Source organism: Pteropus medius, unplaced genomic scaffold (assembly GCF_902729225.1).
Source record: "Pteropus medius unplaced genomic scaffold, Ma_sr-lr_union100, whole genome shotgun sequence".
Classification (NCBI taxonomy): Eukaryota; Metazoa; Chordata; class Mammalia; order Chiroptera; family Pteropodidae; genus Pteropus; species Pteropus medius.
The window spans coordinates 25,114,061-25,129,215 of record NW_024344240.1 but is presented as its reverse complement, the minus strand read 5'-3'; the positions used below and the strand labels follow the sequence as shown (position 1 = coordinate 25,129,215).

At 44.1% G+C, this 15,155-nt stretch overlaps 1 protein-coding gene across 3 annotated transcripts in view; it reads right to left on the bottom strand.

Moving 5' to 3' along the window:
* CACNA1C (calcium voltage-gated channel subunit alpha1 C) overlaps nucleotides 1-15,155 on the bottom strand; it is a 611,706-nt gene that overhangs the window by 119,310 nt on the left and 477,241 nt on the right. For all 3 annotated transcript variants that reach the window (XM_039869216.1, XM_039869218.1, XM_039869219.1), the window contains 3 exons: nucleotides 11,167-11,193; nucleotides 3,060-3,220; nucleotides 1,161-1,386 (listed from right to left, as the gene is read on the bottom strand). In XM_039869216.1, the coding sequence (XP_039725150.1) occupies nucleotides 1,161-1,386; nucleotides 3,060-3,220; nucleotides 11,167-11,193 (414 nt within the window). The remainder of the gene's footprint in view (nucleotides 1-1,160; nucleotides 1,387-3,059; nucleotides 3,221-11,166; nucleotides 11,194-15,155) is intronic.

Sequence of the window (15,155 nt, the reverse complement as noted above, 5' to 3'; positions counted from 1 at the left end):
ATGAAAGAAGCCAGACACAAAACACCATATATTGTATGATTTCATTTAGATCAATTGTCCAGAATTGGCAAATATATAGGGGCAGAAAGTAAATTAGTGGTTGCTACTGGAGGGAAGGTTGGGAGAAATGAGAGTAGGTATGGGTTTCTTTTTGGGGTCATAAAAATGTTCTAAAACTAGATTGTGGTGATGGTTGTAAAACTGTGTGAATATACATAAAAATTGAATTGTACACTTGAAAAGCGTAAATTTATTAGTATATGAATTATATCTCAATAAAGCTGTTTTAAAATGATGGTTGTGATCCAATAAACTGATTTCATTATCCAAAATGGGTCACAACACAGTTGAAAATTATTGTCCTAGAGCATGTTTCCCACTCCCTGTCCCCTGGCCCTGTCTGTCCTCCACATGAGAATCACTGCTTGACCCGGAGAGGCAGGAAGACTACAGTCTTTGGATGGGCAGATGGACAGACAGATGGAGAGGGGGTGAACGTGTGGAAGGAGGGATGAAAGCCATCTGTGTCACAGCATCCATTACCCTTCTTCAGTTAAGGCAACTTTACTGCATTTGCGGCAGCACACACCCAGGTAAAGACCGTATTTCTCAGTCTCTCTCACAGCTGAGGTGGCCACGAGAACAGAGCTTCTGGTGAGAGTTCTGGGAGAGATCTGGAAGGGGCTGACTCAGTGGTACGGGTGTCCCCTTTACCCTCACCCCTTTCTCTTCCTGCCTCAAATTTGAACGTGATGGCTCAATCTCCAGGAGCCACCTTGTGACTTTGGGGTGGAAGGCATGCCTAAGGCTAGCAAAGCAAAGAACAGAAGGAGAATAGGTCCCCGATGCCTTCTTTTAGCCACCAGGGATGTCTACGTCTAGACGTCCTTTATACAATTGAATAAATCCCTAATTTGCTTACCCTACTGAGCTGTTTCTGGTATTAGCAGCCAAAGGAATTTCTAAATGATATGCCATCTAAATGAATTAGCAGCCAAAGGAATTTATAAATGATATGCCATCTAAAAGCTCCCCTCTGTTGTATATGAGCCAAGGAGAGACCAATCTAGAAATAGCAGCTACTCTCCCACCCATGGCTTTCAGCCTCCTTAACCTTCTGGAAGAACTTCTCCCCAAGACCCGTGTCCGAAGAGAAATACCTTGTGATTTTAAATATCCTCAGTAGTCGGACGCATCTGAGCACGGAGATGCCCAGGGGAGACATGACCTTGGTCTCCACCAGGATGGTCTCCAGGATGCCCCCGCACACCACGAAGCAGTCAAAGCGGTTGAACAGGGACACGAAGTAGGCCTGCAAGCCCAGGCTGTACACCTTCAGCAGCATCTCTGCCGTGAAAAGGGCCAGTAGTGCCTTGTTGGCTGTGTCTGGCAGGTTCAGGAGTGGGGGAGGGATCCAAATGCATGCAAGATGAGGAAGAAGTGGGAGGAGGAGAAAGAAAACACAGTAATTTTCACCACTGGAAAGAAGGTCAAATGTTTTCCCTTCCCAGCCAGCACACCTCTCCCATCCACTGCCACCAGAACAGAACAATTAGGGGGCAATTTACGGGAAAGGGGCATCTAGTTACAATCACAATAAATATTTTCAGAGAACTATAGCACCCCTCCCATCCTTATCTGTGGGGGGTATGTTCCAGGATCCCCAGTGCTACTATCCCCTGAAACCTTGGATAGTACCAAACCCTGTATATATTATGTCTTTTCCTATAAATCTGTACTTATGATAAAGTTTAACTTATAAATTAGGCACGGTAAGAGATTAAGAACAATAATTATAACATATAACAATTATAACAATATGCATGAATGTTGTCTCTCCCTCTCAAACTAACTTATTGTACTATACTTACCTGTTCACTTAAAAGCATGTTACAGCTTCTCTTTGGCACATCCAAATTGCCAGCATCACTACTCTTGTGCCTTGGGGCCACTGATAAGTAAAATCAGGGTTGTTTGAACACAAGCACTGTGATACTGTGACAACTGACCTGATAATCAAGTGGACCATCCCCCCTAATGGGAGGGGGGATGTCTACAGCGTGGAGACACTGGACAAAGGGATGGTCCACATCTCAAGCAGGATGGGGTGGAATGATGTGAGATGTCACCACACTATTCAGAACGGTGTGAAATTTTAAAACGTATGAATTGTTTATTTCTGGAATTTTCCATTTAATATTTTGACCATAGTCGACTACAGGTAACTGAAACCTTGGAAAGCAAAACTGCAAACAGGGGGACTACTGTTTCTACCAGCATCAAAGGCTTTGCGTGCCTTATTTTCTTTACTCCTCAAGCAGCTCTGAGATAGGTGTTACTGTCATTGTGTCCGTTTTTTCAAAGACAAGAAGCGAGGTTCAGAGAGATGAGTAATCTTCCCAAACTGATCAGCCAGGAGGTGAAGCCAAGCCATCAGAGTCTGCCCTCTGCATGGGGAGACTGACCATGCCCAGAGTTCTGAAATGCAGCCCCTATGCCTGCCTGACTCCTTGGGAGTGGTGCTGAGGAGCTGGCTAGTGAGGTCCTCTCCTAGGGGTTCATGCAGGGACATGGGCATTAACTATCCATCGAGGACAGCTCCCTGTGCTCAGGCCACTCTGTCATCTCTCGTGCCTTTTTGCTCACCTCATCCTCAACTGTTCTGGCAAGTGCACCTTGACTTACTTCCAGACATACCTGGAGGCAAGAGTAAAGCCCGCGTACTGAAAATCCAATCTGGGGAGTTGGCAGCCAAGGGTCTGAGATAGCCAAACAAGCTTTAGCATGTGTCCTTGTCACTTGGACCCAACAGTGACCACCTGGGAAGCAGATGATGTGGACCCAGCCAGGTGAGCCACGTCTGTTTATAACGAGGTTGTGCATTTTATTGTGAGGCTTGCAAGCTTCTAGGCCCTTGGTGTCCCCAGCATGGCACCTGCTAAGAGCCGTGGCCACTGGCTGCTTTCCCATCCACCTTCTACCTGTGGCTGTTCCCTCCTTGGAATTCAGGGCTGAGGTGGCTAGAGTAAACCAGGATAGTAGTAGGGGCTGCCTCTCACCTTGGACTTCTGTGAGCCAGTGAGGCTGGTTGTAATGCTCCGAGGCGATGGTGAGCGTGTTGAGGAACACCAGGAAAATCACGAGCCAATAGAAAACATTGGACTTGACTGCGGCGCGACACTTTCTTCTGCAGAACCGATTCCACCGGCGCCAGTAGCGGCTGGAAAAGGGCAGGCAAGGAGAGAAGGATGGGAGGGAGGTGGCTGTGAAATTCAAATTTCTTGTAATCCGAAAGGTAGCACTGTGGCTTCCTTTCATCTTGACTGACTTGGCCTCACTAGAGCAGTGCAACCTGGTGGTGAGGAGATAAGCTTTCCATTAAGTTGACTAGGTGCTACCACTTAGCTGTGTGGCCTTGGGCATGTCCCTGCTTTGGTCCTCTCATCTGTGAAACAGGGAATAGGGCCAGCCACATGGGGTTGTTGTGGGCATTGATGCAATACCATATGATGTGTCTAGCATAAAGCTGAAGGTGCTCGAAAAATAGGAAATACTTTTTATTTTATAATAATGGCATTATTAGAAATAGTACTGAAAGTATTAAGAGTACTATTAGTAGTGATGGAAGTATTAGGACTAATAATGTTTACCATTAACGAAACTTCATGTGTGCTTTCTACCCTATTAGGCACGTCTCATGCCTTCTCCCGAATTCTTTAAATAACTCTGCAAAGCAAGCATTATCCTGACTTTGAGGAGGAGAAAATTAAGGGTCATAGAGGTTAAGTCCATTGACCAATACTGCACAGCGGCAGATCCAGCCTTGGTTTTCTCCCAGCCCTGTCTCTTGCTCTTACTCTGTGCTGCCTCATCTGTAGAGTGTAAGGGCTGAATCTGGATCAGAGGTTCTTTGCTTTTTGGGGGGTTATAGAATCTTTTGAGAATCTGATGAATGTTTAGATCCTCTGTGCAGAAAAACGCAGGCACCCACATATAGTCACACCTCTACATACAAGTTCAGGCAGCACATGTTCCCCTTGAAGCTCAGCTATGGTCCATATAATGGTCCCATGGTCTCTTGGTTAGGGACTTTTGTCAGTGATTCTCAAACCTGGCTGCATACAGAATTACATGGGAAAGCTTAAACACATAATCAAAAAACCCCACTAATACTCACGTCCTAAGTGCAAACCAATTAAATCCAATTTTCTAGGGGCTGGGTATTTTTTAAATACCCCAAAACACTATGGGTAGCTTTTGAAGTTCCCAGGTGGTTCTAATATGTAACCATGGCTGAGGCCCATTAAGTTACATGATCTCAAGGAAATAGCTACATTTTATAATTCTATGGTAGAGGGGTTTAAAGCTTATACCTAATTTCATCCTCATGATACAGACAAAATATATAGCTATATTTAGTAACTGTTGACCAAACATTTAATAAATGCCTACACTGTTCAAAGGAGAGTCAGAAAGGGATGCTGGAGAGTTGCTTGGGAAGGCCATGCAGACTAAGGACTTTGAGAGGGAGAATGACAATCAGTCTGTCAATTTCTAGATCAGGAATAGTATGAAGAATGCTCTTTCAGCCTTATGGGTTTGAGATGATGAAGGACACTGAGTTGACATCAATTTTGGAGGAAGAATCAATAGGCCTTTGAGCCTCACTAGGTGTGCAGTTAAGAGAAGGGTACCGAAGGGACAGCCCAAATTTCTAGCCAGGCTGAGCTGGTAGAGTGGCACCTCTAACCAGTATAGGGACAGACAAGGAGCAGCAGTGATTGGGGCAGGGAAGTCGCTCTGAGGAGAAAGGTGGGGTGCTCAGCTCAGGAAATGCATTTGAGGTACTGGCAGGTCATGTATATAGAGAGACCCATCAGGCAGTTGAAGACACGGGGAGAAATAAAGAAAGGTTGGGTAATAACGAGGTGGGGAAAAACGAAGCAGAATCTTGGAGCAACTGTCCATGCACATCTGTATTTGTATTTGTATCCTAGGTTTCCAGGGGGGTAGACCTCTGCTGTTATGAATCCCTTCACCCACTCCAAACTGCCTTTTGGAATAGCTTGACTTCATCTATATTTCTACTCTGTCATTTTTCTACCTACTGTCTGTGGAAAATCCTGTTATCAAAACTTTGTTAAAATCTATAATGAGATTAGAAAAGTGAGGAGGACATCTATGAAGGGTATGGTTTCCTCAGAACTGAAAGGAGAGCTTAGTTTTGGGCTTACAGAACAGGGAGGGAGGAAAGGATTAATAGGGTAGTGTTCTGATCTGACCCCTACATCACTGTGGGTGCTGGAATGCCCTCTCCAGGGAGTGCCAAACCTTTGTAGGGGACACTTGTCTGTTACCTGAGAGAATTCACTACACAGAGAATAAATGCCTCAGGGTCATAAAATTTTGGTTTCCAAATACAGTTAGTGAGGCTTGCATCCTCCAGACACACAGGGTAAGAGTGAGCATAGGGGAGGGTGAAAGGAGGGGCAACGGAAGGGGACAACAGGTCCCAGGTGGTTCTTAGTGAGCACGACCTCTGGAGGTGGCCAGACTGGTACTGAGGAGTCTTATCTGGCTTTGGTGGGACTCTGCTTTTTCCTCATTATTGTGGTTATTAATATTATAGAGAAATTGGGTAAACAATTTTTCTTCCTGAAAAATGAATTTTCAGGAAAAACTCACATCTGATCTTAAATAGCTTACATTGTAGTTTCAAAGAATATGTTGTAAGTAGATACAATCTCATGTCACAGAAACCACCGATTTGTTATACATTTGTTAATCGGAGTCCAAGGGAATCAAGTTTGCTTTCCTTTACAGTGTGCAAGAGTTGACTTGGAGTCAGTTTAATGCCGAGAACTTAATTAAGCTACTCTTTCCCCAAGTTTGGGGGTAGTGGCTGTAGGGTGCTACATGGTCAGGCTGGTACCATGGATCTGGAATTGCTCTGCTTGAGCTCCTGAAGGAGTGGCTGTCTTGGACAGGCTAGCATCTGCTAAGTTGTGCTGTTCCTGTGCATAGCCATTCAGGAGAGTCACAGGGATTTGGGCTGGGGTGGAGGGTGGGGGTAATTACTACTCAGAGAAAGTATATTTAAAGATAATTATACATCACCCACTTTTCAAAATATAGCTTTGCTTGACAACTGGTTTCCTGGCAACGCTTCCTACTATATAATAAATGTAATGGTTTATTAGAATGTGTAAATTTATTTGTGTTTACATATTCATGGAGGATATAGAAATTAAATGATAAAATAGGGAGGAGAAATGTGCCTGCTATTCATGTTCCCTTCACACTAGCTGGAAAAGTCATTTACTCTAGAAATAGAACTTCCCATATGTAGATATAGGAGAAAAGGATGGATAAGAATGTGTCTAATCTACTTCTTCAAACTTCTATATCGTTGTGCTCCCACACTCACCCCTGCATCCTCCTTACCTCTTCTCAATACTGGGCTCTGCTCTTGCCTTTCCACTTACATGGACTGTCCTTACATGGATAACTCTCAGAACCTCCCTCTTCTATGTCCCGTTCATCTTAGCTTCTCCATGGTGAACTCTTCCAGTCTTCCCAAACTCAGAACTCCTGTCACACTTATTGTCTGCATTACTCATTTTAGTTACACATTCAAGAAATATTTACTAAATGCCTACCATGAGCTAGGTATTAGATATTCAGCAGTTAATATGACAGATGCAGTCTTTGCATAAAACTCACGTGGGTTATACAGACCACTAAGCAACCAATCAAAGGGTGCTTCCTGCCAAGGTGGGCTTAGCAGAGGTGCTGTGGACACATCACAGGGGATCCTAGCCACTCATGAAGGAGCCAGCAAAATTTCTCCAGAGGAAATGACTTCCCATTTGCCTGTATTGTCAGTTATCTTTTACCGTATGGTTCTTGCCTCTCCAATGAGATCACAAGGTCCTTGAGGGAACGGAACTGTGTCTCGCACTTCGTTACAGACTCCCAGTATATAGTGCAGTCCATCTCACATGGCAAAGAGATTTGCTGAAAGGTTGGTAGAGCGGGGATAAACTATATGCAAATTTACTAACTACATTTTGAAAACAAGGCTTGAGAGCCCTAGGCCTCTTGACCCAGGGATGAGGGTGGGTGTGAGGAGAGCACAGTGTTCCTGGAAGAGTTTGCTTGCCATAGTTTTGACAGGCATCTAGCACAGCAGACATCAAAATGGTGAAGACTTCAGGCTCTTTCTAGTGACTATGGTAAGTTTCTGTCTTTAACTGAACTGAGAACAAGCAACACAGAAAATCATTCAATTTAATTATTTTATACATAAGTAACTTTAAAACGGGCTATTGATGATTGGGGCAATTTGGGGTATGTGCTTTGTTGGTTATGGAATGGCAGAAGTACAGGGAACATTGGAGGCACATTTCACTGAATATGGGGTAAATAGTCCTATGAAATTTAAGAACTCTGTGGGGTTCACTTCAGAATTCTGTAAAGTCAATATCTGGAGTCTTCAACAGGTTATCTGATTAATCTCTTCAAGTTGCATAAGGCTTTCTGAATCATTTGTTCCATAACTGTTTAAATCCTATACTGAACAGTGAGCCCCAAATGATGCAAAATTCCTTATTGTAACTAATTCCTCAAAGTGAAGACCTGACTTATCAAGGGAATACCCTAATATTGCCTTAATATTATGAGTCATTAATTTGCCAAATTTCCTCCAAAAGCTCTGTTCTAAAATTTCTTTAAATAAACCATAACTTTGTATCATTGTTTTGCAAATAGAATATGTCAGTTTGAAGCTCAAATTCTATTATTCGTCACTGTTAAACTGAGAAAATGATCAAGAATACTTTGATTTTTTTTTAAACTCAAAATTTAGATTCTTTTTTTTTGGAGTGAAACAGGCTCTTTACTGTTTACAAGGTTATTTTTGAGTTGCAAAAATTCTCTCTCCATTTTTTTCCCTGTATCATCTTGCTTTTCTCCTGTATTCTCTTGTTCAAGCTTGGCTGCCACAATCAGACAACAGAAAGTGTGAGAACACATTTTTCTTGCATCTGCAGTGGAAACCTTAGCAGCAGACTCATTGGCCACCACTTAATATATGCTTAGACCCTTCATGGCCACACTGTCTGGTGCAGTAGCCACTAGCTGCTGTGGCTTTGAGCACCTGAAATGTGGCCAGTCCAAATGAGACATGCAGTAAGTATAAGATACACACTGGATTTCAAAGACTTAGTATAAAAAATTAAATGTAAAATATCTCATTAATAATTTTTATATCAGTTATAAGTTGAAATGATAATGATTTAGATATACTGGGTTAATAAATTATATTAAGATTAATTTCACCTATTTATTTTTAATTTTTAATGTGGCCATTCGAAAATTTAAAAAGTGCACCTGTGACTTGCATTATATTTCTTTTCAATAGCATTGCTGTAGAGCTATCCACCCCATGCCCATGAAACAACAGCTAAGCAGAAACAGGATTAAGTGTTCCTGGGAAGAACCTTATTGCTAGGATGGCACAGTGGTTAGCAGCATGGGTCCTGAGTGTGGGTTCTGACTTGGCTACAGTTGAGCCATGTAGCCCTGGGTCTCTCTCAGCCTCAGTAGCCTCATCTGAAAATGGGTTTAATGATAGTGCCAACCTACTAGTGATAAGCCTATTGTAACTAATTCCTTAAAGTGGAATACAAAGTCTTCTCTCTGTATTTTTCTCTGCATATCTTGAATAGTAGCTGCAGAGGAAGAAACCCTTCCCAGAGGTCAAATGGCTGGTATATAGGTTAAGTATACACAGGCTGAGCCAAGCATCGAAGCTGAGCAGTCAGAAGTTTAGGGGACCACTATTCCTTTTTTCTTCTTCAAAAGCACAGGTTACATCAGAGATCATTGGATAAAAAAATGTTTCCAGAGTCTCCTGGGTAATCTCTCACTAGACAGAATCTATACAAATCTGTAATTTCTCTTCCATCGTCCAGATCACATTGACTCATTCATTCAATCATTCATTTGTTCATTTATTGTTCACTCATTTGCATGTAATTAGAATGATATTTTGGAAATATTTTTGAATATATTTTTATATCCCTTTACTCTTATTGTATGGGGGCTTTGGGACTGTCAAATGCTTTCTCAGCTTTGCTGTCAAATTAGATATTTTGTTTGAGTATGTGTCAAGCCTATTGCCTTACTGAGGCAAGACCATTCACTCATTCATTCATTTGCTCAGCAAATATTTATTCAGTCCCTATTGTACCAGCCACTTCTCCAGATGCTGGGGATAAAGCAGCCAAATCTAAGCATTATTGCAAGAGAAAGGATTTTTACATATCTAGAGATCTCTTTCACTTAATAAGAGTGAGGCCTGGTAAACTTGGATCTAGATTTTTTTTTTTTTTTATGTAAAGGAGGTCTTGGCTTGAGAGAAAGAGGAAGGGGAGAAAAGCCTTTCAGTTCCTGTGGAATATGGGGGAAAGAAGGTATCAGAAGCAGAGGAGGAAGTCAGACACCAGAGTCCTGCATGTCCAGCCTCCAGAGCTTAGAGAGGGTTGCTTTAGAAACACTCGGATAGTCCTGGGGAGGCTCAGGGACATTGGAGCTAGTCAGCAGCCTCTTCTGGGTATAGAATAGGGGGTCTGCAGGTCCCTGGGAGAATGTCAGGCTTTGGCTTAGAACTCTATCCAGACTGGTGCAGAGTCAGCGGTGGGAGGCAAGCAGGTAGGTAGGTAGGTGAGCCTGCTTAGTGCTCTGGGTTCCCCATAGCTCGTTCATGGAGGGAGTGTGAGCAACAGAGCTTGGGGGTCAGAGAACAGAAGGGGAGATTTCAAGATCAGATACAAAGGTGGGGGGCCCATGGATTCCAGTGGTGTATGCTCAAATCAGATGGACCTACTGCACCTCAGCAGGAAGAAGTTCAGAGAGCAGCTCAGACTGGCTGAGATAATCAGAGGACTCAGGAGTGGTCCAGGACCAGTCCTTACCAAGCCCTGTTCACATCCTGGGATTTAGAAGTCCCCTGCCCCCACGCATCCAGATTCTAGGCTGAGGAGGAGCTGGGGAAGAAGAAATATGAGAGACTGAACATTTTACCTTAAGGGACTATTTAAAATACAGCATTGGGCTACATTTACCCAGCTAGATTAAAATTTAGAGTTATTTATGCTCCTGCTACCCAGTAGGTGAGGCTAGGAAAGCAATATTAGATCAATTATGAAACACAAAACACCAATTTTGGGCATGTACAAGCTTTGTGGGAGTAAATTCACACCCCTACTCCAAATACCCATCCATTCGCCTATTCAACACACATGTACGAATAGCCGACCATTGGACAGGCACTTAGCTAGACTCTCTGGAAGTAATACCTCTGAGGCATGTAGAGCCTATTAGAGGAAACAGGACTGTGAGCCAGTAATTGATGTGTAGTATGGTGAGTGCTGTGATAGAAGTATGAGCAAAGCACTATGGAATGGAGAGAGTTGAGTAACTTTCCCTGGGGAATTTGCAGAAGATATCAATGGGGTAACACTGGAGGTTCTTAACAAAAGTCTGAGTTCTCCATTTGAAGTCATGGGGACACAGTGATTCAGGTAGAAGAAAGCCTTCGTGCAAAGGCCTTGATGTACAAGAGGACAGGGAACATTCTGGTAAGTACAAAAACATTCAAAATGTGATTGGAACAAAGGGCATGTGCAGGGGAGTATGGGAGGTGAGCCTGGAAAGGCAGAAGGGGTCTGAAGACCATAGGTCTTGTGGAAGGTTCTGTAGCAGAGCCGTATCATAATCCCGTGTGCTTTCTGTAATCCTTAAAGTTCATACTTTACTGTGTCCCATGAATAGGAAGTAGTGAGGAATAGTAGCAAGTGTCCGCATTATATTTATCTTAACTGGTCTTCATCTTTTAAGAGAGGGAGACACGCTATCACAATCTCCTCTGGATGATGCTGCCAAAAAGACTGATGGACAGAGATAATTCAACAAATATCAATCCCTGGATTATCTACTTATCTGATCCAAAAGCCTCCTCTAAGAGAGCAGCACAGGGCAGAACTCTGACCAACCCTCACTCTACCACCCACCTGGAAGGTGTTACCTTGGGCTCCCCAGAAGGGTGACTGTGATAGAGCTGGTGGACAGAAGGAAAAAAAAAGCAGCATGTATCTCACTCACCTGAACTTCGACTTGGAGATCCGGTGGCTGAAAGAGAAAAAGGAGACGTTAAGAAATGACACACACATTTTCTTCCATTTCAAAGATGTTCAGCAATGCCAGCGAAGTTTGATTTCCCAGGTTGATCTATATGGGCCCTGGACAGATGTGTAGAGTGACTTAGAGCAACTCTGGAGAGAGAGAATGCTATTTTTCAGCATTCCCTGGTGTGGTTTTGTGTTTGAATGTGGAGACTGAGGGCTGGCCCAGCTGACAAATCTGCAGATCTAGTATCTTCTAAGTGGAGAGGGAGAGTGTCGTGTTCTCAGATGATCAGCCTCTACCCAGCAGATTCCATGAGGTCTGGTGAGGCAGCATGTTAGGAATGCTTCACCTTGAGAAGAGCCATAGAGGGCAGGAAGGCCTCCTGCAGGTGGAGGATCCCACCAGCCAGAAGCCACAGGCAGGAACAGGTCGGTGTAGACCGCACTGCTGTCTAACAGGAGCCTGGCCAATGGTTGGTATGAAGTGAGGATGAGCAAAAGGAGCCAGCTGGAAACTGAGAGGCCACAGCAGTCCTGACCCAAGAACAGCAAACTGAACAGAAAGAAACAGCCATGGATCCTGAGGAGAAACCCAGGATGCTGACAGTCATGTGCAACCCTAAAGACCTGGGTGACTTTTGGGCACGAACGCAGGGCAAGTGTGCTGGGGGCTGACTCGAAGGGTCACTGTAAGAGGGCAGGGGTCCACTGAAAGGAAGAAACTTTGAGGAGGCTCTGAGACAACCTAGTTCTTACAGGAGAGTCCAGGGGAGGCTGGATGGAGGCAGGCTGGGAGAAGAGGAAGGGATGCCGGGAAGAAGAGAGGAAGAGAGGGAGATAGATTGAAGGAGACAGAGAGAGGGACTGAAAGGGAGAGAGACAGTGCAAGCACTTGAGACAAACAGTGAAGGCGATATGTCAGAAAGGCTTTGTTTTTGAGGGAGTAATTGCAGGTGGAGCAACCAGGCTCAGATGGACACGTAGAAAGATGCAGAGTGAGAGTAAGAGATGAAAAAAGGGGTGGTAACAGCAGCAGAGAGACAAAGAGAAATGCAGAGAAAACAGGAGCAGGGAGTTGGGAGGTGACTGCTGTAAGCCTGTGTTGTCCCAGCTCAGCACAAAGCGAGCTCTGTCGCACAAGCAGGAAAACAACCCCTCTCATTATTTTTTATTAAAAAAAATTAAACCAGAAGATGTGACAGGTGGCAAAGCCATTGAGCATGAGATAATTATATCTCTGGGGCACTGAGAATCTGAGCCAAGTGCCTTTACTGTTCTGAACCGTTAGCTAATAACCTTTTCCCGCCTCCAAAGACTGCCTGCTAGGGCTGGAGGGTTTTAATCACATGTTAACAAAGCGTAGGGGAGGGGGACCGGGAGCCAAGGGCAGCATTTTTATTTAGAGCCACAGTTTAATGGGGGAAACAAATGTTTTCCAGGTGCTAATTGGGTGATGGGGAATCCGGGGTGCCCTGTTCTCTGGCAGGGCCATGCTGAGCCTGGCACCTTCAGGGGCTTCCCTAGGCTTGCTTTTGGGCAGTTGAGACTCCTTGCTGTAAACATAAGCCAGTGTGGATGACGATGATCTTTAGCCCGTGACCCTGTCTATAGAGCCTGGGCTGGCCCCAGGCATCCTCTCAGAAATGTCTCAGTGACCCTCTCTGGGGTGCCCTTCAGTGCAGACCACAGGCCCTTCCCTGTAAGGCTCTGTCTCTCAGTTCAAATGAGTCATAAGAGTGGATTCTTAAAAACTCCCACATGGGAAAACCTAAATCTGAATGCTCATATCTCCCATGGAAATGACTCTGGGATGTGGGCACAGGGGAGGAGCAGGGCTAAGGGTGACTGTTTGAAATGAGGACCATGCCTGAATTTAAGTCTTTCCTTGGCATTCGGGCACATTCCAAAGAGGAGGAAATGAGCAGGACTTTCTATTCCACTTAGTTACAAGTCCTGATGTATAATCCCGGACACCACTCTTGAAGACTAATTTTCATTGTTGTTGTTTTTCTCAGGGGATTGCAAGCATCATTTCAGGCTTTCTGGGTCTGAAACATTAGTCCCTTTTTAAGCACCATATTACTTAAACACTCCTACTTGATAAGGGGGAGGGTATTGCTCAAGCGGCATGTGTCTGGAGACAAAGGAAAACTACAGTCCTTAGAGAATTGAGGTTAGAACTCTTACGAAGCTTAAAGGCCTTGATTCCTCCATTTGCCCTATATAAGAGGGAATCAACAGTAGACCCCCACTTCATGAAAACAGAGGGACCCCATTGCTTAGCAGCCTTTCACTGTCTCTATTCTATTCTATTCTATTCTATTCTATTCTATTCTATTCTATTCTATTCTATTCTATTCTATTCTATTCTATTCTATTCTTCCCATCCCATCCATCCCATCCATTCCATCTCCCATCCCATCCCCATCTCCATCATATTCTATCCTGTCCTATCTTACCTTGTGTTTTAAGTAGATTCTTAAAGAGCAGGGAGGTGGAGAAAGTGAGTATCTAACTCATAAGACCATTAGAACAGTTTCACTGGTTTGGCCCACTGGGTCAGACCTGGAGTTCATCCAATCCAAGATACTTTCTCTGCCCAGGCCTCCAAGACAAACTCTCTAGTAAATCATGTTTTTTTTTTTTGTTGTTGTTGTTGATATTAAGGTTCAAAATGAGAGACAAACCCCAAACTCTGTTTTGTGTAGTTACTCAATTTATAATTTATAATCATTTGACAAATATTTGAACTTCTTGGGAACTATTTATATTTTCAGCTTCTCTCCCCTTCTTAGAATAATGAGTACCCTATGTTTACTACCTGCTGTGTGAAATAGTAGTTCCCTGAATTGTCCCAATTTGCAGTTAACATAAATCAGACGGCACTGTAGTCACCATCTAGGTTGACACACATCTGACTCAACCTCCTGGGCTCCACCACTGCAACACCACCCACAGCTGTCATTACCAGAACGGTCAAACCCTGGGCCTTGTCACTACAGAGCACTGCTTCAGCTACTAGGTACTGCCTTGGTTGTTCTCCGTCTCTGGCCAGAGCATCCTTCTCCGTTATCCCTCCTGCTCTTTCACTGAACCCAGTCTTTGCCCTCACTGGGTCTTCCCAACCACTCAGACTTCTCCAGGGCTCCCAGGCTAATGCCAGATTTGACTTCCAGTTCTCAGCTTGGCCCCATGGCCATGTCAGTGGTGCTCTCCACATAATGCAGACTCCCACACCACCTGGACCTTCTGCTTGGCAACCCTCACCCCTAAATCCAGTTCACATCGCTGTCTGTTTTTAGTGCTTCCAGGCTAAAGAGCCTGCCAAAAAAGTATGTTGAGCTGTTATGCAGCTGACTCCACATTTACAATGTCAGTCTCTCCTGCAGCTTCAGCACTCCTCAGCAATCTGTGACCTCTTGGTGACTCACTAGCTTGAATCTCCTGTACTGTCCCTCCAGTTCCTAGGACACCTAACCCTCACTTTCTGTGATAAGATGATGGATCATTTGGTATGACTCCTATCACTGACCCTCCTCAGCACAGCCTGTTTCTGATTCTATATTCTTTGTAGAACTGTAGGCTTTTGAGAGCTGAGAGGGACTCTTAGATACCACCTGGATTTTTGGTTTGCACTTTATCAAGTTATAGACTGCTTTATTCATATGAAATCTTACATGGGAGCCCAATATGTAAAAGAGGTGAATGTGGTCTCCTTCTGTGGTAGCCCTGCAGGTGGTTTCCAGGACTCCTCAGCCTCTGCTAAGAGATCCCTGAAGCAACCACCAGGCCAGCTCCTTTGCTTCTCAGAGGACAAGACAGACTCAGAGCAGAAGTGCTTTGGTTGAGGTCGCATTGCTAGTTGGTGGCTGATTAGTACTAGACCTCAGGACTCCTGATATCAAGTCTCTTTTTCCATCTTCCAATTAGTCCTAGAGGTAAAAGAACCTCATTTCCTGTGTAAAC